A 23,302-nucleotide genomic window follows, 5' to 3' on the forward strand; every position below is an offset into this window, starting at 1 on the left:
ACACCCGAAGGGCTGCTTGTTCTGTAGCAGGAGTCTCCTCAGGTCAGATCTGCATCGTCTGACCCTGAGAGCTGTCAGGAGGCTGATCCCCGTGCCAGCAGTGGCCAGCTCTGGGCACTGTCATTTCACCTGGTTTTGTTTTCTTCTTTGTGTTTACTTATACTAAAGAGTGGTTTGCAATGAACATGTCATTGTCTTCAAAGACAACATGGCCATTACGTACTTATTCGGGCATTTCCAGGCTGGTCCCTGCACTCGTCCAGGGTCGACAGGCTCCACAGGTGACTTCCCTGGGGACTCTGTCCCAGGCTGGGCTGGGCCTGTCATTGGCCCCAGCTGATCCAGCTTTGGCCTCCAGGGGGACCTTTGAGCAGGGCGGTGCTGGTGTGGGGTGACTGTGTCCCGCCGGCTGGGCCAGGCGTCCTTCCTTCCTTCCTGACTCCTTTCTCCTAAGGGACAAGTGGGAGGGACGTCCGTGCCCCTCCCAGGTCATGGGATGAGCTGCTCCCCTGGGACCTTTTCAGAATGGGGGAGGGGCCTCCTGACAAAGGCGACAGTGTGTGGTGTGTGATTTATTTCTGAGTTCCTACCGCTAGGAGAACTGTTCTGAAAGAGATTTGGAGGGCATTGTGGTGGGGAGGGTTCTAGCCAAGGGCATCTGCCAATACCCTCCACCATCCAATGATGACCCTGGGGCAGAGGATCCCCAAACTGGCCCCAGCCCTGCCTCAGCCAAGCCCCAGCCCAGCGTTGGCATTTGGCGCCACCGTGTGTGCAGTATCCACACTGCAGTTACAGGCTTCCAAAATACCCCCGGCTCCAGGGGTTGTGCCCTGGCCCCAAGCCGTTTTCCCCTAATGGATGGTCACTGAAGTGTGCAGTGCACAACCTGTTCAGCCCTGTGTGACAGCCCTGCTCACACTCATTCCCGCTGGCGGATCCCATCACCACCATTAAAACCTCCTCTACACTCTGAAGCCTTTTTGTAAATACTCCCTGACCCTCCACTCCTCAGCCCTCCCCTCCTCTGCCTGCTGCAGGAGTGTTGGATGCAGAGGCAGAGCCGTTCCCTCTTCCGAAACTCCCTCTGGCTTCTCTGGCCGCTCCTCTTACACTTCTACTTGCTCCTCTGGCTCTCTTCATGCCCCTCGTGGGCTCCTTGGGGTGTTGGGCCCTTCCCTCAACCTTGACACTTTCCTCCAAACCATCTCAACAACTCCCAAGGCCTTGTTTTCATCCCCAGAGGGATGCTTGAGTCTCAGCCCACTATCTCACACTTCATTCCCCCTTAAAATGACCCCTGGGCACCCCAAACTCATTGTGTAAAGTCGACCCCACCTCCTCTCCTCAGAACTGCTCCCCACAAGGCCTCATGTTGGTCTGGGTGGCATTTCCCCTCAACCTCCTTCAGCCACCAGGTCTGCCCTGTCCTCCCCAGCCCCACCATCCCATCCTTGGCCAGGGTACCACCGGCACCTTCTGTCTGGCCTCTTAGGGTCCTCGGTTCCACCTGGACTGGTCCATCCTCCACAGGCAGCAGGCTGGCCTCTGCAAATCTGACCCTGTCCCTTCTCAGTTTCCCCTTGGCCCTTTATCTCTGGCCAGTTACTCCCCAGGAGGTCCTAGCTCCAGCCAGACTGAACTTCTTTTTTAAAAAAAAAAATGTTTTCTATTGATATTAGAAAGAGAGGAAGGGAGAGGGAGAGAAACATTGATGTGAGAACCATTGATTGGCTGCCTCCTGTACACGAACAGACGAACAGACCGAAAGATTGAACCCAAAACCTGGGTATGTGCCCTGACCAGGAACTGAACCAGTGACCTTTCAGTGCACAGGATGACACTCAACCAACTGAGCCACACTGGCCAGGGCCAGACCGAACTTCTGTGTTCCCTGAATACACCCGCTTTCCCAAGCCTTCACATCTTGCACAGGCTGTTCTGGGCGTCTTTTCCCTCTTTCCTTCACCTGGCTAACGCCTGCCTACCCTTTAGGCATCAGCTCAGACACCACTTCTGTGAGATACCTTCCCTGGAGCCCAGGCTAGGTCAGGAGCCTCTTCTTCACTTTCACAATGCCCTCTGCTTCTCGCATCATAGCCTTTGTCTGCAACCCCTTCTGAAAGGGCCGCCCACTCTTGTCCAGGACTCCACACACCAAGACCAGATCCAGGTTGGGTCACTGTGCCTGATTCTCAGCCTCAGAGGTCCTGAATCTTAAAAGTTATTGAGTGTAGAGAGATCAAGGCCATGCCCACAGGTCACCACAGTGCCCAGGCTGGGGTGGGACCCAGGACTCTTACCTTCCCCTCCAGGGTTCACCTGTTCCCCCGGATGCCATTGTCAGCTGAGTCAGGATCCTTGAGCTCCCAAAGAACCTTGACCGGCAGAGAGTTGGCAGGCTCTTGGCCTGTGGGGAAGGCTCCCATCAGCCCGGGCTCTTGAGAGCCCAGGGATCTGGCAGAGACTTTCTCAGCAAAGGGACTGGTATGTGGGTGACCCGGGCCAGCACATCTGAAGAAAGGATTAATGAGCGTTCCTTCTCCCAGGGAGCTGTGCAGCGGGAGTGCGGCCTAGATGGCATGCAGGGAGGGCCAGAATTCCTGAAGGGTGGTGGCGGCAGCTGGTAGGGTCCCAGTTAATTATCTCCCACGTCACACAGAAGAGAATGTGCTGAGGTGGGACCTCTCAGACCTGGCCTCGGCCTCTGAGCGCGGGTCTCTCCAGGACTGTCCTGCTCCCCACCAGGCTGAGATCGGCAGATCTGATGGGCGTTCCTTCAGGCCTCAGGTCGCTCACCCGACTCCAGCCCAAGGGACCCCTGACTCTCCCCTGAGACTGTTCCGTGGGGTCCCACCTTTGGGCCCTTGCTCTTGCTGTGACCTCTGCCTGCTCCATGGCTGCGCCCAGCTCACTTGCTCAGGGAGTTTGGTAAACACTGGTGAATTGAATTGCTCTATAAATAAACAAAAAGTGCCGAACAGGCTGCTGACATTTCGGAGATGCGCCTCCCCAATTTGCTAAGCAAACAAATAACCCAAAATTGAAGAAGAGAAAGGACCCATCCAGTCTTTTTTTGTTTCCCCGTTCCCAAAACTGCATTCCTCTCACTCCTTCCAAACAGCCTCGCTTCCTCTGTTCCAGGCCTGGCACTTAGTCTGTCCTTCTTTGTGTCTAGACCCGTGGTCGGCAAATTGCGGCTCGAGAGCCACATGTGGCTCTTCGGCCCCTTGAGTGTGGCTCTTCCTAAGCCTTAGGAGTACCCTAAGTAAGTTAATAACAATGTACCTACCTATTTAGTTTAAGTTTAAAAACTTTGGCTCTCAAAAGAAATTTCAATCGTTGTACTATTGATACTTGGCTCTGTTGACTAATGAGTTTGCCGACCACTGGTCTAGACAATCCTACCCTAGGGGTTAAGAAGCTCTCTAGGCCTGGCCATTGTGGCTCAGTGGTTGAGCATCGACCTATGAGCCAGGAGGTCACGGTTCGATTTACAATGAGGGCACATGTCCAAGTTTCGGGCTCCATCCCCAGTGTGGATTGTGCAGTGGGCAGCCCATCAATGATTCTCTCTCATCATTGATGTTTCTATCTCTCTCTCCCTCTTCCTTCCTCTCTGAAATCAATAAAAAATATATATTTTTAAAAGCCCTTTAAGATCCGCACAGTGGCCTTACCCCTCAACTTCTTCCTTGTCACTTAGCAAAGTGTGATAACTACTTGCTCAATGGCTGTGAGCTCTGTAAGGCCAGGGACAATGGTGCCTCATTCACTACTCCATACCCACACCCCGCCCACCACAGGAACTTGAAGGATGCTCAATAAATATCTAAGTATCTGCTGAATTATGAATGACTGCAGACCTTGCAACACTGGGATATTTCCTCCCTTTCGGAAGCAGCGTCCTGGTTTTCAGAGCCAGTGTCATCTCAGTTGGTTATTCAAAACCGCCCAAGGGCACAGGTTCTACCTTGCGGAAGCTCCCTCTGGTTCCTTGCTATTTCTCTAGTCTTTCTCACTGTTATTTCTCTCCTCTGTCCCGCAAGAGCACAGAGGCTTGACAGTTTCACACTAAGGCTGAGAACTTCCTCTAAGATTCTTCCTTGCTTATTTCCTGGAATCTGCTTTCCATCTCTCTTGGCTTATAAAGCCAGTGACTCATTTACTGAGCCAGGAGTCTTTCCTGCAGTGATTGCTTGCAGGAAACATGAGAGGAGCAGGTGACATCACTTTCACCCCCTCCCGCTCCTGTCCTGGCTTTTCTTATCTAAAATCCCAGATTTGTTGTGTCATGAGAGGCTATGAAGTTACTGGTTTTCCCTTTGACATAGCTAATCCTCATTAAACCAGGGCCCTTCTACCCCCAGGGGCTCACCCCAACCCCTAGATTCCTGCAAGGACACAAAAGTCACCTTTGTTTTCTTGCTAAGCTTCCACATAATGACAACTTCTGCTCTCCTTGGAAATCTAGAAAACTATATCTAATGCACTTTTAATATATTTTTATTGATTTCAGAGAGGAAAGGCGAGGGGGAAAGAGATAGAAACATCAATGATGAGAATCACTGATCAGCTGCCTCCTACACAACCCCTACTGGGGATCAAGCCCGCAACCCGGTCATGTGCCCTGACCGGGAATCAAACCATGACCTCCTGGTTCGTAGGTCAATGCTCAATCACTGAGCCACACTGGCCAGACTCTAATGCACTTTTAAGATGCCACAACTTCTCATCCTTCCTAGTCACCAGATATCACACATGCACATCTTTTCTATTTTAATAATTTTTAAAAAATTCAAAAACAAATTAGAGTCTGCAGCCTGCACATACATAGCCTTCATATCAGCTGTCCCTGGCAGGAGGTTTTCATGCCTAACAGGAGGGGAATTGTGCAGACCTCACCACACTCAGCCAGTGTGTGAGTGGGTGAGTGTGTGTCCATGTGAACTTGGAGAAAATCAGGCAGCAGGGTTGGGGGTGTGTGGGATTTTTTGGACGATTGATACAACTGAATGAATGCGGGTATCAACCAAACCAAGGTGTGCACTATCTCAGTGGGTGAGGTATGCATTTGTGTTAAGTTCCTCAGGATTGTCATAGGCATTGCTTGAATTAAAAGTGCTCTGCATGCTGAAACCGGTTTGGCTCAGTGGATAGAGCGTCGGCCTGCGGACTGAAGGGTCCCAGGTTCGATTCCGGCCAAGGGCATGTACCTGGGTTGCGGGCACATCCCCAGTAGGAGATGTGCAGGAGGCAGCTGATCGATGTTTCTCTTTCATCGATGTTTCTAACTCTCTATCTCTCTCCCTTTCTCTCTGTGAAAAATTAATAAAATATATTAAAAAAAAAAAGTGCTCTGCAGCCTGGCCGGTTGAGTGTTGACCTATGAACCAGGAGGTCACAGTTCAATTCCCGGTCAGGGCACACATGCCCTGGTTGCAGGCCCTACTCCCAGTAGGGGGCGTGCAGGAGGCAGCCAATCAATGATTCACATCATTGATGTTTCTCTCTCTTGTCCTCCCTATCTCTCCCCCCACTTTCGTCTTTGAAATCAATAAAAAAAATATATATTTTATGAAGTGCGTTGCAAAGGGGTCAGTAAAACAAAGCAGAAGGATGCCTGGTAGTGAAATGACAAGGCTTTTAAATGAAGTCTGAAAAAAAGCTGGATGAGGCTAATGATATCATCATCATCACCATCATCAATGACAGATAGTACAACAGCCATCATTTTTGAGGACTTAATATGTACCAGACACAGCTACCCACGTGCATAGATACACACACATGGCAGGTGCTAGCCAAGGCAGTCTTAGGTCCTGTAGGTCCTCTACTCGGCCCTGGTCTGGGAATCTTTTACCCAGGACATAATTTGTGGGATTCAGTGCAAAATAAAATGTAGAACTCTCTGTCCAAAATTATTGTGAGTCTCAAGATGGCTACAGTGGAGCATCCATGGAACAACCATGGAACACTTTTGAACAGGGAGCCCTGTGTCACTACACAGCTCTCAGGCCCTGCTTTCACCTCTGAGTAACTAGGTTCATTGCCCAAACTTTTGTCCGTTGGGAAGATTCCCCCCCTAGGCTGGGGGTGTAGCAGAGAGCAGTTCATCCTGTCTCCTTCATACCAAGACAAAGCATCCTTCAACTAGGCGTGGGCTTTCTCCCCCTCCATTAGCTTGCTGAGCACCCACATGATAGGTCTTGCTCTCTTCACCTTTACCTCTCACTATGCCCTGTTTGCCCCTGTGCTGCATCCAGCTTCCTGAACTGTCCCTTGAGATCACACAGTTTCTCTCTCTCTCTCTTTTTTGTCCTAGCACTGGGGTTGCCAGATAAAATGTAGGACACCCGTTAAACTTTAATTTCAGAGAAATAATGAATAACTTTTTAGGATGTCTCCAATGTTGCATGGGACAGATATAGGTATATATTTTTTATTGATTTCAGAGAGGGAGGGAGAGGGAGAGAGAGAGAGAAACGTCAATGATGAGAGAGAATCATTGATTGGCTGCCTCCTGCACACCCCCTACTGGGGATTGAGCTTGCAAACCTGGGCATGTGCCCTTGACTGGAATCAAACCCTGAACCCTTCAATCCACAGGCTGATGCTCTATCCACTGAGCCAAACTGGCTAGGGATATATATTTTTTAAATATATTCATTGTTTATCTGAAGTTCAAATTTAACTGGGTGTTACATTTTTTTTTTCATTTGCCAAATCTGGCAACCTTGCCCAGAACTAACACATGGTGTTCCATCTGTCCATTCCCTGCGACTCTGCCTGGTTAGCTCCTTTTCCTGAGTCAGGTCTCAGCTTGGAAACAGCCTCCCTCAGGAAGACAGTTCTCTCTCCCCTCCCTCAGGCTGAGGCGACAGTCCCAGTCCTCTCATTACTGTGCCTGAGTTGGGCCCGCCAGGCAGGGTGGTCTATCTCATTCACTGCTAACTCCTCAACCCCTGGTAGAGTGTTTAGCACTTGGTGGCCACTCAGTAAATGCCTGTTAAAGGGATAAGTGCTGACCTAGGTCCGAGCTCCAGGGATCAAGAGCTGGCCCACTTCCTGCCTTTCACGACTAGGGCCCCCAGTTGGGGGGATGGGGATGCATCCGTTATCTCGACAAACCACTCTAAAAGTTAATGACTTAAAACAACAGCAGTCATGTTGTGTGCCCACCAATCTGCAAAATGGGCAGAGCTCAGCAGGGACAGCTTGTCTCTGCTCCACACAGCATCAGCTGGGGCTGGAGAACCCACTTCCAAGATGACTCACTCACATGGCTTTCGAGTGGGTGCTGTGTGCTGCCTCTCTCCACATGTGCCTCTCCATAGGGTGACTTAGGCTTCCTCACAGCATGGCGGCTGGGTCCCAAAAGCAAGGATCTTAAGAGAGACAGGAAACAGCAGATGCTAGTTTTTTACGGCCCTGGATCTGGATACTGGGACAGTGTCACTTCTACCATAGTCTCCTGATTAAGAGTCCATATTCAAGGAGAGAGGTCATAGGCCCCATCTCTTGGGACAAGTGTTAAAGAATTTTGTGACCATGTTTTAAAGCCTCCACAGGAGATAATACTCACAAAATGGAATTGATATAGCTCATCATCTGCACCCAGTCTGGGTGGTCCACAGAATGCCTTCTCTCCATAGGTCCGTGGGTAGCACTGGACCAATGTGTTCTGGGCAGTCTTGGAGTGAGATAGAGAGGAGGGAGGGAGGAAAAGAGGGAGGGAAGGAGGGAGGGAGGGGATAAGAAACAGGAATCTTCCCTTGAAGGCTGAGGGGCCCCGAGCAACTCAAACAATGAAGACACAGTAATCACATCTGAAAGGAGGCTGCACAGTTGGTACCTGCCATGGGTTCCTTGGGTTGCTGTAAACAGAAAACTTGAAATTGAGTTCTTTCCTTTTGCTTTTGAAAAAAATAAATCTATTAAAAGTTGACAGAGTAGTAAAATAAACAACCCACATACCTGTCACCTAGTTTCACTAATGGTTAATAATTTGCCACATTTGAAAGTAAGTTACAAACAAGACATTTCTCTCCCAAATCCTTCAGCCTGCATGCTCCCTCCCCCACCCCCTCGCCCAGTGTACTCTCCGCACCAGTGGTTCAGCCCTGGGGATGATTTTGTACCCCAGGGAACATTTGAGTATGTGAACCGTTTTAAATTACATTTTTATTGAGACAAAATTAACACAATATAAAACTCATAATTTTAACCATTTTAAAATGTACCGGCCAGTGGTTTGTTTGTTTTTTTTGTATATTAATAACAGGATACAACCATTATTACTGTCTAAAATATTTTGCTTATTGCAATTGAAGGGGCGGGGCTCCTGACATTAGTGGACAGAAGCCAGAAATGCTGCTAAAATCCCAGAATTATTTGGCCGAAAAGGTTAAGTGTTGAGGTTGAGAAATCCTCTTTACACAATTATAGCACCATTAGCACATCTAAGGAAATCAACAGTAATTCAAGTATCATTCTCACTTGTCTCAAGAATGTCCTTCTAGCATTTAAAATTTAGTTCATAAGCCAAGGTTCATGTATTGCATTTGGTTATATCTCTGTAGTAGCTTTTGATATAGAAGAGTAACTCTGTCCCACATTCAGCCTTTTTTGTTTGTATCTTTTCTTTTTTTTTTTTAGTTCAGGCCAATTTTATAGCATCATATTATTCTGGATTTATCTGATTGCTTCCTCAAGATTAGATTCATGTTACACATTTTTGGCAAGAACACGACACTGGTGATTATTGCATCACACCAGGAAGCCCGTAATGAGAGGTGCCTGTGCCATTTGTGATGCTGGACCTGCATGATCATGCAGCGCAGGAGACAGCGCAGGTGCAGCCTCCCACACCCCATCCGCCCACGTGTGGCATGCGGGCGCCACCCTGGGTGGCTTAGTCTTTCTGAAAAGCAGGGTTAGCCTGGGGAGGATGCATCTCCCCAGGGGAATCCTCAGGCCCTCCTCCCTCCTCTTTGCTGCCCCACCTTCAAGGGTCAAGGGGAAGGTCCCAAGAGCTGGGATTCCCTTTGCTATCACAGATAAGCTGGAAGGACCTCTGGGCTTCTGCTGTTCCTTGGTTCCCAGGAAGAAAACTAGAGGACAGAAGTGGGCAGAGTCCCTCGAACCTGGAACCCAGGAAGCTGAGGGTATGGGCTAGTGGGGGTCAGGGGGTTATGAGGCTGGAAGCGGCAGGGCGGGTTAGCATTCCTGTGGTGAACAACTGTGCAAAGGCTGTATTGGAAGTCACTCCCTACCTTCCTCCTTTCAGGAAGCTCCCTCCACCTTTAGGAACCCCCCTCTTAGATATCACCTCCTCCAGGAAATCTAGCAGGACTGCGGGAAGGAAGAAATCACTCCTGTTCTCCAAGCATTTCTTTTTGAGCCCCCCCCCCTTTTTTTTTATAAGAGAAAGTTTATTTAGGAAGTTACAGAGGCAGTAGAAGTGAGCCAGCTGGGCTGTGTAGGCTCAGGAAACAAGTTACAGAGGCAGTTTGGGTCTACAAGGGGAACAAGCCTGGGAAGGAAGCATGTATCACACAACGATGTGCACAAGAGATGTAAAAAAACGGAAATTGCCCTGACCAGTTTGGCTCAGTGGATAGAGCGTCGGCCTGCGGACTGAGGGGTCCCAGGTTCGATTCCGGTCAAGGGCACGTACCTTGGTTGCGGGCACATCTCTAGTAGGGGCTGTGCAGGAGGCAGCTGAGAAGATGTTTCTCTCTCATCGGTGTTTCTGAACTCTCTATCCCTCTCCCTTCCTCTCTGTAAAAAATCAATAAAATATATTTAAAAAAAAAAAACAAAAAACGGAAATTATCAGTGGAGTGTGTGTTCAGCTGCAAGTAAGAGAAAACCTAATAACAGCTTAAACACATTTTTGTTTCATGTTTGTCTCATGCAATACAGTATCAGGAGGTGGGCAGACCGGGTTGGTGCAGCTGCTTTACAATATCATGAAGGCTTTGTGCTATTCCTGTCTGCCACCCTTAGCAAGTTAGTCCACCCCAGGACTGTTTCCTCATGGTCACAAGTTGGCTATTGCAGCTCTAGGCGTATAATCACATTCTGGGCAGGAGCTCAAAGGGAAAAGAAGCAGAAAAAGGGGAGGCGCCTCTGCCAGTGTCAACAAAAGGCTGCTGTCACCAATCTGATGCCAATAGGAGTTCCCAATCTGGGATGCAGTAAAAGGAGAAACTTGATTCAGGTAAACAGTTTGCAAACAGAAGACAGCCTCCCAGAGGAAACTGAAAGTGCTCTCCACAGAGACAAAGGGAAGGCCCGCTTTTATAGAGAAAGTTCCCACCCTGGTCCTTGATTGGTCCATTTCTATGCAAATGAGGAACCCAAATCTGTACAGTTTGATTGGTCCAAATAGCACTGGCTTGATTGGTTGGAATCATGCATCCTGACTGGTCATTATGGTGCTGTTCTTATTGGTCAGTAAGGTACAAATGATGATGTCCGGCACACCAAGTCCTTATAAAATCAAGAGGCACTGAAACCAACCCTACTTCTGAATTTTTGAATTGCATGAGGTGATACATTATTTTTCTAATTTAATATAGTTTGAACCAAACTTTCTGTTCATTACAACTGACATCATTTCACTGGTACCATCTGTTTTTCCTTTTACTATTTTTATTATGCACTATAAAAAAAACCAACACCGCTAACACACTTGCTTCTCTTCACATTTATATAGATTTTAGGAAATTATTGCCTTTTCCCCTGGAGAAATAACCTAGAGACAAAAAACTAGTACCACATTGTGAAATCTCAAATACCATAAGTCAACAGCCTAAAGACAACCCCCAGGAACAGGGAAGAAAAACAAGTTGTCACAAGAGACAGACAAGCCCGGCCAGTGTGGATCAATGGTTAAGCATTGACCTGTGAACCAGGAGGTCACAGTTTGATTCCTGGTTAGGGCACATGTCCGGGTTTCAGGCTCAATCCCCAGGAAGGGGTGTGCAGGAGGCAGCTGATCAATGATTCTCTTTCATCATTGATGTTTCTATCTCTCTTTCCTTCTCCCTTCTTCTCTGATAACAATAAAAATACATTTTAAAAAGTGAAAGAGCTAGGCTAGCATAGATAAGGACAGCAAGCTGGGGAAAAGACCATTTTCAATGCTACTGGCCCAGACAATAGGTACCCTTTTTGTCTTGACACCTACTGCCACCACCTCAAGGGGGTGATTTTTGGTCTATGGTCCAAAGAACTCTTTTCAAATAACACAAGAGCTATTTTGAGGAAAGGTGCAATGAGAAAGGTTCAAGTATGAATCAGAGTGATGCCAAAGTCCACACTCAGGAAAAAACTCACAATAGAAAGGAAACTAGTGCAACCACCACCCAGATCAAGATACAGTGGTTCCCGCTTATTCATGGAGCATAGGTTCTAAGATGGATGCCTGAAACCAGGGATAGTACCGAACCCTACACATGCTGTTTTTTTCCTATACATACATACCTATGATAAAGTTTAATTTATAAATTAGGCACAGTAAGAGATTAATAACAATATCTAATAAAACAGAACAATTATAACAATATCTATATATATAAAAGCTTAAGCAACTGGCCGTTGGTTGGTAGCTATGATGTGCAATGACCACTTGGGGGGGGCAGTTGCTCAATGCACAGGCATGGACACATGGAACAGACTGATGAATCTCAGAGGGGAGGGGGTGAGGGGGAGGGTGGGAAGAGATTAACCAAAGGACTTCTATGCATAATAGAGGCTCAGTGCACAGATTCCGTGCACTGGTGGGGTCCCTCGACCTGGCCTGTGGGGATCGGGCCAAAACTGGCTCTCTGACATCCTCCCAGGGGTCCCAGACTGTGAGAGGGTGCAGACCAGGCTGAGGGACCCCACCGGTGCACGGGCCTCTAGTATTGTAATAAAAGTGAATGTGGTTTCTCCATCTCAAAACATCTTATTCTACTGTACTCACCTTTTCACTTACAGGAAGCACTTTACGGCTTCTCTGATTACCAAATTGTCAGCATCACTACTACTAGGTGTAACGGTTAATAATGCAGATTTTTTTCACTACATGGAGTTACACATACGTTGATATATATGCGATTTGATATGTATGTGATTTTGTTGTATTGACAACAAGCTTCAAAACTTCATATGTCAAATTTTCTGAAGGTGTTAACATCATAGATATTTTTAAGCTTAAAAATGTTGAATTTCGTGCCAAAAAAAAGCATTTGCATGGAGTTTTAATTCATTATTTTGAAGAAAAGTGCTGCTGAAAGTTATCATATACTTCAGGAAGCTCATCTCAAGATACTTGAGAACATTTAAATGCTTTAAAATGCTTTAAATGCAATTATGGAAATAGGATATCTAAGCTTTTAGGTCTTACAGGATATCTGAACTAAATGGGCCTTAACTTGGCCAATTTGCCTTTTATTTTTCAAGTTAATATTATTTACATAGTGTACTCAATAGTAAAAATAGACCTGAAGATATCACAAGTTACTGTCATTGTTTAGTACATTTTTGCATAATGCAAAACGAACATGGTGACTGCAAACAAATAAGCCTAAATCAAAAGATTATGAAAAGGACTGATTATATTTCCCAAGGTGCCTGTGTTGTACTATTTTTTAGTCTTTAAGGGTGATGGGGCCAGAGCACATCCCTATGAGTTAGGTGCTGTGATTTTTCCCTAAAGGATTTAATGTTCCCACTGTCACTCATCCTGGAAAAATGAGATTAAGACCAGGGGGACAACTTGCTCTCTAGGCTGGGGAGGAAAGAAAGAGAAAATCGTCCAGATTATATGTGATTCTAGATGTCAAGGGAAGGATGGTGTGACCTTCCATAAACTATACTATATTACCAGGTGTACCGGTTAATAATGCAGATTTTGTAATCAAAGAAAACATGATAATTTCAAGAGAAACATCAAAAGTGTTTTATTCAAAGTAATGGCCATCACTAGCTACACATTTCTCCCATCTTTCAGGTAATTTGTGGATACTGTCCCAATAGAACTTTGCTTGTTTTGAGGCAGACTATTCAGAGACCCAATTTTCCACTTCTTTGTATGTTTTGAAGTGCTGCTCAGAAAGTGCGTGTGCCATCGATCGGAACAAGTGGTAATCTGAAGGAGCAATACAACAAAATAGCATACATATCAACTCTCATATATAGCAACATATGTGTAACTCCAGCTATTGAAAAAAATCCGCGTTATTAACCGGTACACCTAGTATTGCGCTTTGGACCATTATTAAGTAAAATAAGGGTTACTTGAACACAAGCACTGCAATACCACGCTGGCTACAAATGGGGGGGAAGCTCTACAGCGTGGCTACCCAGGACAAAGGGATGATTCACGTCCTGGGCAGGACCAAGTGGAGAGTTCGTCATGCTACTACTCAGAACAGCATGCAATTTTAAACTGAGGAATTGTTTATTTCTGGAATTTTCCATTCAATACTTCTTTGACAGTGGGTAATGAAACCTTGGAAAGTGAAGCCCTGGGTAAGGGGTGATTAGTTTACAAAACATTCCGGGGACTGCAGACGTCCTCCTCATTCCCCTCCCCCCGTCAATCATGCCCCCACAGGTAATTACTATTTCGAGCTCTATTACCACTTATAGTTTTCTTGGGTTTGGAACATCACGTACATGGCATCATGGCATATTTACTATTCTGTGGCTGGCATCTACCAACAACATTATGTCTGTGAGATTCGCCCAGATTGTTGTGTATACCATTTCATTCATCTTTTGAATTGTTTTGTTTCCAGTTGTATAAATGTACCATTATTTGTCCATTTGATGGTTATTTGAATTGATTCTAGCTTTTTATGAATAAAGTTGCTGGGAACAGTCTCTACATGTCTTTTAGTAGGCACGGCTACTAAAAGAACTTCTGGCCCTGACCAGTTTGGCTCAATGGCTAGAGGTTTTAGTACAAACCCAGTTTTTCTTGGGTTTGTACTAAAGAGTGAACTTGCTGGGGGAAGGTCAGGTATAGCAGTTATAGGAAATACTAGTTTTCCAATTTTACCACTTACCAGTTCTAGTTACTTCTTATCCTCACCCGTACTCGGTATTGCCAATCTTTTAAATTTTAGCCAATCTAGTCAGTGTATAGTAGTATCTCATTGTGGTTTTAATTCACATCGCTCTATGGATTAAATTTCTCTAGTGATACTGAAGACCTTTCCACATGCTTACTGGCCATTTGAAAATCCTCTTTTCAAGTCCCTTTTCTCTAATGATAATGGAATTCCTTATATGTTCCCATGGGTCTTTATTTTATTTTTTAGTACATGTTGCAATGTTCTTTTCCCAGTTTGTGACTTATCTTTTTAAAAAATATATATTTTTATTGATTTCAGAGATGAAGGGAGAGGGAGAGATAGAAACATCAATGATGAGAGAGAATCATTGATCGGCTGCCTCCTGTACATCGCCTACTGGGGATCAAGCCCGCAATCTGGGCATGTGTCCTTGACTGGAATCGAACCTGGGACCCTTCAGTCCACAGGCTGATGCTCTATCCACTGAGCCAAATCAGCCAGGGGTCTTTTCACTTTCTTAGTTATCTTTAATCAATGACCAGACGTTTTTTTAAATATATTTTATTGATTGTTTTTACAGAGAGGAAGGGAGAGGGATAGAAAGTTAGAAACATCGATCAGCCGAAACTGGTTTGGCTCAGTGGCTAGAGCGTCGGTCTGCAGACTGAAAGGTCCCAGGTTCGATTCCGGTCAGGGGCATGTACCTGGGTTGCGCGCACTTCCCCAGTGGGGGATGTGCAGGAGGCAGCTGATCGGTGTTTCTCTCTCATCGATGTTTCTAACTCTCTATCTCTATTTCTCTCCTTTCCTCTCTGTAAAAAATCAATAAAATATATTAAAAAAAAAAAAAGAAACATCGATCAGCTGCCTCCTGTACATCCCCTACTGGGGATGTGCCCGAAACCAAGGTACATGCCCTTGACCGGAATCGAACCTGGAACTCTTCAGTCCACAGGCTGACACTGTAGCCACTGAGCCAAACTGGTCAGGGCCAGAAGTTCTTAAATGGTCTAATTTATCAACCTTTGATAGTTAGTACTTTCTGTCTTATTTAAGAAAAGGTTATGAAAATATTATTTTTTTCTAGGATTTTTTACCTTCACAATTATGTTTATAATCCAATTAGTCAAATTAATTTTTCTGAAGGCTGCAAGGTTCAGGTAAAATAGGCACTTGCTCCAATACCATTTATTGAAAATGTCTTTCTCCTCATTTCAAGAAGCTTACAAAATTCATTTTCAATCATTCTTTTATAATATATTCACTTAAATATTTGCATTGCTTTAGCTGCATCCCGTAAGTTTTGGTACACTGTATTTCATTTTCATTTGGTTTGAAACTTGCTGTTTTCCCTTGTGATTTCTCCTTTGTTAATAATAATTCATGGATTATTTAGAAACGTGTCTAAGAGCATAAGGACACTCAGCACAGCTCTGGCAGCCAACTCAGCCTCCTGGGGATGAGCTGAGGGTGGGTGGGGCGGCTGTGGGCTTTTATCTGTGCACCACCCTGGGAGCTCTGTGGGTGGGTCAACCGTTTCCATAACCAAGAGGTGTGTGGAGACACCTTCAGGCAGCATGTCCAGCAAGTAAAGGGAGGAGGCAGGGAGAAGACTTGCTTCTACACCAGGTCCTGACACAAAGTCTGGCTTTGGGCAGAGTTGGGAGGAGGACCCCTATCCAGGGCTTGGTAAACAGTTTATGCAGGTCCTACTGCCAGCAGGGGAAGGGGCACTCTAGGAGCACTTCCTCCATACAGGGCTGGGGCTTGGTGCCTAGGCAATAGCTATGCCCCAAAGCGGCTATTTTAAGCCGGAAGGTACCCTTTCCATCTAATGCCTCCAGATGACCGTTTCCCCATGGGACTCGACCACCTTCCCAGTTCCCACATCTCTACCTCCCAGCCTGCTTTTCAGTGAGAGGCACAGCAGATGGGAAAGGGTTTAAAAGCAGAAAGGAGAAAGTCCAGAGAGCCACCGCAGTCCCCTCTGCTCTCTCCAGCTGATCCTGAGCTCACCTGAACCTGTTGAAAGCCAGGCACCGACTCACCCCTGCGCCCGGCACCCTAGGCAGTATCTCCTTGCCTACGTCCAGAGTTCCTGCAGCTTCTGTTCTTACCTTCATAGACCCTGAATAGTGGGGGTGAGCAGGTTGGGGAGCTCCTGAGTCTCCGGCAGAAAGTGATTTCCAGGTTGAGAATCATTTCCAGGTAGTGCAACAATTCCTCTTGTGCAAATACCTTTGTTCCCGGGGCTTTAGTTAAGCCACTGAACATCCTCAGGGAGTCGGGTTGCTCCCTTAGATGGGGCTGGATTAGGAACAATGCAGGGGACATCATGGGCACCCCTCCCAGCCCTACAGCACCATGCAAATAAAAAATAAAGCTGGGGACCCAAATCAAACTTCTTCAGAAATCCTGTAATACCCAGGGGTCCTCTCATCGCCTGGGTGGAACAAGCGCCTCACCACTAAGTGGGGTCCCTGTGAGTGCAGGGGCCGATGTCCTGTTTTGGACATGTTGAGGGTGAGGACTCACCCTGAGGCAGAGAGCAGGGTGCTGCAACACCCCCAGAAACAAGGTTTCACACAGGAAAGCGGGACCTGGCAGGCAGGAGGAAAGACTGGCCACCCTCTCCAGGTTTCTGGGGATTTGGACATTGTGGGCTGTAGATGTCTTCAGAAGGGGCTGGGACTAGGAGTTAGGATGGCGTTTGCCTTCTTCGAAGGGCCCATGGATCCAGACTGCAAGCCACAGCTTATCAGTCAGAAGGGCTGGGTCTATTTGTCTGTCATCCTGAGCCTTTTGTAAAGTGTCATCTGAGCACGCTAGCCACAGCTCAGCTGTTCTGGGCCCCCAATAAAGGGTCCATTTCCAGCCCTGAAGGGGGAGAGGGAGAGCGAGTTAGAGCCAGGCTAGGGAGTCTCTGGGCCTGAGCCTCCTTACAGTCTGAAGAAGAGGTGTTCCGCTACCAGCTGGCCCCCCACCCCACCCCACTCTCCCTGGCTTGACTCCAGCCTACACTTTCATTGGCAACAAGCAAGACCACAAAGCCTAGCTGACCCCAGAATCAGAAGCTTCAGGTCACCATGGCCCTGACCTGGTCTCAGTTTAGATGCCTTGGTACAGTCCTGGTCATTCAGCATGCCCTCCATAAATAGTTCTCGAATGAATGGGAGAATGGCAAGTGCTGGCATTCATGCAACAAACATGGACCTCCTGATCACAATGGGACCCCCTTCAGCTGAGAGTTCAAGACACCAGTCTGAATAAATAAATAAATAAATAAATAAATAAAATAAAAAATAAAAAAAGAAACAAAAAAGGAGAAAAAAAGAGAGAGGGGGAAAAAAAGAAACAAAAGAAGAAAAAAAAAGACACCAGTCTGAAATAACCCCCATCCATACTGCTCTCCTCCCTGGATGATGAGGGAACCATACCTCTCCAGGCAACCTCTGCCTTTTGGAAATCTTATAGATGAGCCATAGGGGCAGGGGCAGGGACAAGGGCAGTGCACTGGGTTGGGGACCTGGGTTTCAGAATGAAGCTGGACTGGGGAGAGCCAGTGGGAGTTTAGGGCTCTGCTGCCCCCTGCTGGACCAAACAGGAAACACGCTCTATTTTGCAGGAGGCACAGAGCGTCCACACTCTCCCCCTTCTCCTCCCTGAAGCCAGGATCCCTATGTTAGGCGTTCCCAGCCTCACAAATAGGTTCTGCATCCCCCAGGTATCCAAGATCTCCCACCCAGAACATCCCCCCCATTTCTGAAAGTCCTTTGCCAACAAGAATTGCCCTGGGAACACTGGGTCAATTTCTGACCAGTAAGACCACTTATTTATATATTAGCGAGGGAAATGGGCTCCCGAGGAGGGGTCTCTTAGAGACTCCTATGAACATAGGAGGAAAGGTAAATGTAAGGTTTGACAAAATCAAAGAAAATAGAAAATGATAGAAACTTAATTCAAACAACATTTGATACATCAAACCAAAGATTGGTTATTTGCAAAAACTAATAAAATTTGATAACCCAATAGAAAATTCACTTACATATATAGATACAGATATAGTGAGAAAGCTATAACAAGAAATTCATAGGCCGTGTTTTGGGCCAGTTCACTGATGGTGGGAGGTCGGTGACACATGCTGGAGGGCAGAGGTGGGTGGGCTGGGAAAGGTCATAAATAAATATTGGTTTCCTTCTGTGGACTCCACTTGGCTTTGTGGGTGGCATGAGTGCTGCTATGTTCTGGGCCTGTGCACACTCACAGCAGTTGGACAGTGGAAGGTGGCTAAGATGTTTGCTGACTGGCTCATGGGCTGACTGAACCAACTCTAGGGGTAGCTGATCCCAGGTGGGAAAAAAAGTACTGACTGTTTACCAGGCTGGGGCCCTTTGGAGGGAACCAGGACTGGGACAGAGCCTGTGCCAGTGTTTAGCTGTATAATTAGGCAGCTTGATAAACCACGTGCCAGTTATGGGCCCAGGAAACTTACAATGTCCCTTGCCTGGAATTTCCCCAACTCCTACTCAGGCTTCATGACTGAGTAAAGGTCTCCTCGACTGGGAACCTTTCTCTAACTAACTTCCTTCCCCCTCGCTGAGTGAGAGTGGGTGCCATCCTACCCTTGGGGCATTCTTTTATGAAAGCACTTACCCAACTGCATTTAAAATTTTTTCTTTTACTTTTTAAAAAAATTTTTTTATTGACTTCAGAGAGGAAGGAAGAGCGAGCTAGAAATATCCATGATAAGAGAGAATCATAGATCGGCTGCCTCCTGCAAGTCCTCCACTGGGGATCGAGCCCACAACCTAGGCATGTGCCCTTGACCGCAATCGAACCTGAGACCCTTCAGTTCGTAGGCCGATGCTCTATCCACGAGCCAAACCAGCTAGGGCTAAATTTTTCTTTTCTTTTAAATTTTCATCATGGCAAATTTCTAACATAAACAAAAGCAGCATAATAGGATAATACAGCCCATGTACCCATCACCCTGTTTCAACAATTACCAACCCATGAACAATTCTGTTTCTTCTATATCACCTCCACTATCCCCCCTACTTTGGATTATTTTGAAGCAAATCCCAGACTTCCTATCATTTTATCAGTGAATACTTCATTATTTTTCTCTGAAAGATGAGTCCTATAAAAAAAAAAAGAAGAAAGCATAACCATAACACCATTATCACCACTAAAAAAATTTCACAGTTCTTCCTTAGTGTCATCAAATATCCACTGTTTATATTTCTTTGATCATCCCACGATGTTTTGATGGTTTTCTTGACTGATGACAGTCACATGCCTCAGGTATATGTATATTTGATGTATTGCCCTTTTTAACACCTAGTGGCCCCCACCAGAATGTCGTCACACATGGCCGCCAGATGCCTTCACTCTGCACCACTCTGAGAAGAGAAAGCCCTTGGGTGGGCCACCAGGCCCAGCAGCCTCTTGCAGAGAAAGCTCAATGTCCAAGGAGGCCTTGACACCAGGTTGGCTTTGCGACAGAGTCACCAAAATAGCCAGCAGAGGAACAGGGACCGGCCCTTTCCTGGATTATTCAGGGACCACCTCCTCAGAGAGGCTTTCCCGGAGTCCCCCGCCTCCTCCCCCACCCCCAGCAGCATTGGGACCCTCTGAGCTCCTAGGACTGTTACCCTGAGCCAAACACAAGTGAGTCCAATGCCAACCTGATCCTAGCCCAGACCTCAGTGGAAGAAACTGCCACAGGGCCACCCTCTGTGGACATCTCTTCCCCATGCAGCCCAGACCCCAACACCAATTGTTGGTGTTGGCACCAGGCCAAGGGGCCCCAGATGGCAACCTATGATTTCCACCCGCTGTTGAGGGAACTTCCTCAGGCCTTTGCCTGGTCAGAACAGCCTGTGTGAACCTGGGCCACAAACAGCCCCTTCCTCCTCCTCCCGCTGCCTTGGGCCAGCCCATTTTGTACACGGAGGCCTTGAAGCTGATTCAGATTGCATCCCTTTCCCTGACGGGCAAGTGTGTGATAAACCGCCCTCCAGAGAGGTGAGGGGCGGCAGGGGTCCTGTGTGTCCCACCATCTCCACAAAAGGGCAGTCCTCACCACAGCCTCGTGCTGCTAGCCCAGACGTGGGCAGAGCCCTAACCATGTCGGGAGGAAGGGAGCAACCATTAGCGCTAATGAGGCAGGCGGCTTGAAAGCTTTTTACGTGGAAGCTGCTCGCCCACCCAGGGAACAGACCGTTCTGCTTCCTTGGCTTCCAGGAACCCCAGGCAGAAAGGGGTTTGGGGACAGGAGAAGGGGTGGGGGTCTTGAAAAGGCCTGGAGGGAGAAGAAGGAGAGAGGAAGAGCCAGGGATGGAAGCAGGAGGGGCTAGTGTTGGCTAGGTGGGTTTCTCTCTTCCATCCCCCCCTCCAAAAAAAACCCCCAGGACTCTAGGTCTGCACCCACCTCTGCCTCACTCTGGCCACTGGCCCATCACCCCCTTCAATGCCCTTGACCCAAATTCCTGGAAGCAAAGCAAACAACATGCCCTACAGTGTCTGATTGAGCATCTCCGGGCCCACAAATTAAATTAGGCTCTCAGGGCTGCCTGCCTTGTTACTGCTAATGGCTCCGGCCTGCCCGCCATGGGTCCCCGTCCTGTCAAAATTCGGGGGCCCTGGGCACCCTATCTGGTTCCCAAACTTTAATTGGCTCCTGGAGACCTCACACACAATTGGAGGTGGTCACCCTCTTATAGAGCACCCAGAAACTCGGGTTTCAGGGAGAGAGGCTTAAACTGTACGTCCCCTCTTCCGGGGAAGGCCCCTCATATCCTGGCTTCAGGGAATAGTCACGTGGGGGCCCTTCATTAGACTCTGCTATATAAGCGGAGGGCACCAGGTGGCCAGGAATGCTCGGGGCAAGGATCCAGCAAGCAGAAGTAAGTCTCTGGCTGGGCAGAGATTCCTGTTCTCTGGGGCCTCTCTTGGGGGGTAGGGCACTTGGAGGGTGCATCCAGGGATGAGGAGGGGCTAAGTGTTGGGTCTTCCTGCCGAGCCAGGCCATGCTGACTGCAGTACTGAGCTGTGCCCTGCTGCTGGCACTGCCTGCCATGGAGGGGGCCCAGATGAGCTTGGCACCCTTGGAGGGCATCAGAAGGCCTGATGAGGCCCTGTTCTCAGAGCTGTCAGGTCAGTGTGGGCAGGGGTGGGTCTGGGCGGGGCCTGGATACCCTCTGGCCAGAAACTATTCCGTCTGGTAGGAGCCCTTCTTCTCTCCTCCCAGTCCCAGGCCTGGGAAGTGGGAGTTCTATGCATGGCAGGGGGTGGGGGATGAGGGGGGATTCTGCTCTCACATCATCTGTCACAGACCTGGGCCTGAGACGTGAGCTGAAGAGGACAGCTGTAGAACAGGCAGAAGAGGCTCTGCTGCAGGAGGCCAAGGACTTGGCAGAGGTAACTGACTGTTCAGGGCAAGGGGCAGGAGGCTACAGGCCTTGGGAGGGCACATCGGGCATAGTTCCCACTCTCCATTACCTGACACTCCCCGCCCCCCTTTACCTGGAGCAACCTTGCAGACCCCCATGCTCCACTGCCATCCCACTTGCATGGGGCAGGTGAGGTCCCTGGACTTGCCTTCGGAGGCTCATGCTCTCGCATCCCTGCAGGCGCTAGATCCGGAAGAACGGGAGCCGCGCTCCCAGCGTCGCTGCGTGCGGCTGCACGAGTCCTGTCTGGGACACCAAGTACCGTGCTGTGACCCATGTGCCACGTGCTACTGCCGGTTCTTCAATGCCTTCTGCTACTGCCGCAAGCTGGGTACTGCCATGAACCCCTGCAGCCGCACCTAACCGGTCAACTCAGGGTCGGGGCTGTGACGGGGTGGGGGCGGGGAGGCGTGAATAAAGCTTGGGACCAACCTCAAGGCTGTGACATTATTTCGAACGTGGCCTTTGGAGCGGGTAGGTCATGGCAGGCCGCCAAGTCTAGAAAACTCATACCTACCCCAGGGCCTGTGTTACCCCATCATCTGAGTTACTTATACGCACACTATAGGGCACCAGGCGCCGTTGGGGAAGCAGAGGAGTGCGGCTCTTCAGCCCTCGAGAATCTTAGGGGAAGAGGGGTAGGGGGCATGCCGCGGGAGAGGGGCTGTGACTTCTGGCGAACAAGCATTAGGTTCCAGGGCCTGCTCGCAGATAACTCGATGTGTGGCCCCCAGCGAAGGCCGCCCTTGCCATACCTGTTCCCCTCGGGGGAAGGCGGATTCCACAGTCTGGAATATTTCCAAGCATAAATAGCTCTCATCTTCACTCCGCACGCCCTCATAGCGCCAGATATACCAGACCCGGGAAAGCTCCGGGACCCGATTCAATTTCCACGGCACGGGCACCACCGAAAGAGCCCGCACCTGCGCAATGCGTCCACTAGAAGCCACCCGGAAGAAGGGCACCACTCAGAACCCCAACCCGCGGTGGTCACGTGACCATCTTGCGTGTCACCTGATGCGCCTGACAGTACGCTGCGGGCGCCGAGTCAGCTGATCTTGGAGTTGCTCTGCGTGCCTGCGGGTCGGGCTTCTCCGGTCCCTCCGCAGCCATGTCGTACTTCCCGGAGCTATACTTCAATGTGGACAATGGCTATTTGGAGGGACTGGTGCGCGGCCTGAAGGCCGGGGTGCTCAGCCAGGCGGACTACCTCAACCTGGTGCAGTGCGAGACGCTCGAGGGTGAGCCGCGGGCTGGGGTGCCCGGCCTTGAAAGGCCGGCGAGGAGGCTAGCGAGGGCCTGTGGGTTCCGAGTTCTGTGCGGGGAAGCCGAAGGCGGGGGTTCTAGAAGCGCCTGAGAGGCTTCGTTCGGAATCGGGGGCTGATGGCGGGGTCGCTGGAAGGGGATCTACCTCCAGCTGCGGTTCGGCTCAGGCCTAAACGCAAACAAAGCTTTAAAACCTCAGTGGTTCGCCTGTGCTGGGGCTGTCTCTTCCCCGGTTATGGCCCCCATGTAGTTTGGAAGCGAGGGTCTCTAGGGAGTGAGTGGTTGGTCGGTGGGAGATGTGCCCCTACATCCCTTTACCCTGACGTAGCCAGAGTGAGCTGTCCCGTGGCAACGGAAAAGCCCCCTACTTCCCTCGTAACACGTACATCAGGGCCTTTGGGATCGTTGTGTCTTCTTGTCCGAGGGGTGAACCTTGCTGGGGAATTGCTGAGCCTACGTAAGAGTTTCCCCCCATCGCGGAACCAGTGGCTGAGCAGTCTTCTGAAG

At 48.6% G+C, this 23,302-nt stretch overlaps 3 protein-coding genes across 3 annotated transcripts in view; 2 read left to right on the top strand and 1 right to left on the bottom strand.

Annotated features, from left to right (window-relative positions):
* The window catches only part of FAM65A (family with sequence similarity 65 member A), a 35,815-nt gene extending 33,240 nt beyond the window's left edge, over window positions 1-2,575 (bottom strand). The window contains exon 1 of the mRNA XM_015567852.1: window positions 2,304-2,575. The gene's annotated coding sequence lies outside the window, so the exon portion shown is untranslated. The remainder of the gene's footprint in view (window positions 1-2,303) is intronic.
* Window positions 2,576-20,469: 17,894 nt separating this feature from the next.
* AGRP (agouti related neuropeptide) lies at window positions 20,470-22,119 on the top strand. The gene is made up of 4 exons (XM_006769782.2): window positions 20,470-20,983; window positions 21,104-21,233; window positions 21,412-21,497; window positions 21,710-22,119. The coding sequence occupies exons 1-4, from the start codon at window positions 20,954-20,956 to the stop codon at window positions 21,890-21,892; spliced, it is 429 nt and encodes a 142-aa protein (XP_006769845.2). The 5' UTR covers window positions 20,470-20,953; the 3' UTR covers window positions 21,893-22,119.
* Window positions 22,120-22,553: 434 nt separating this feature from the next.
* The window catches only part of ATP6V0D1 (ATPase, H+ transporting, lysosomal 38kDa, V0 subunit d1), a 37,131-nt gene continuing 36,382 nt past the window's right edge, over window positions 22,554-23,302 (top strand). Inside the window, exon 1 of the mRNA XM_006769783.2 lies at window positions 22,554-22,770. Coding sequence (XP_006769846.1) covers window positions 22,641-22,770 — 130 coding nt within the window. The 5' untranslated portion in view covers window positions 22,554-22,640. The remainder of the gene's footprint in view (window positions 22,771-23,302) is intronic.

This window comes from Myotis davidii, unplaced genomic scaffold, assembly GCF_000327345.1.
Source record: "Myotis davidii unplaced genomic scaffold, ASM32734v1 scaffold243, whole genome shotgun sequence".
Classification (NCBI taxonomy): domain Eukaryota; kingdom Metazoa; phylum Chordata; class Mammalia; order Chiroptera; family Vespertilionidae; genus Myotis; species Myotis davidii.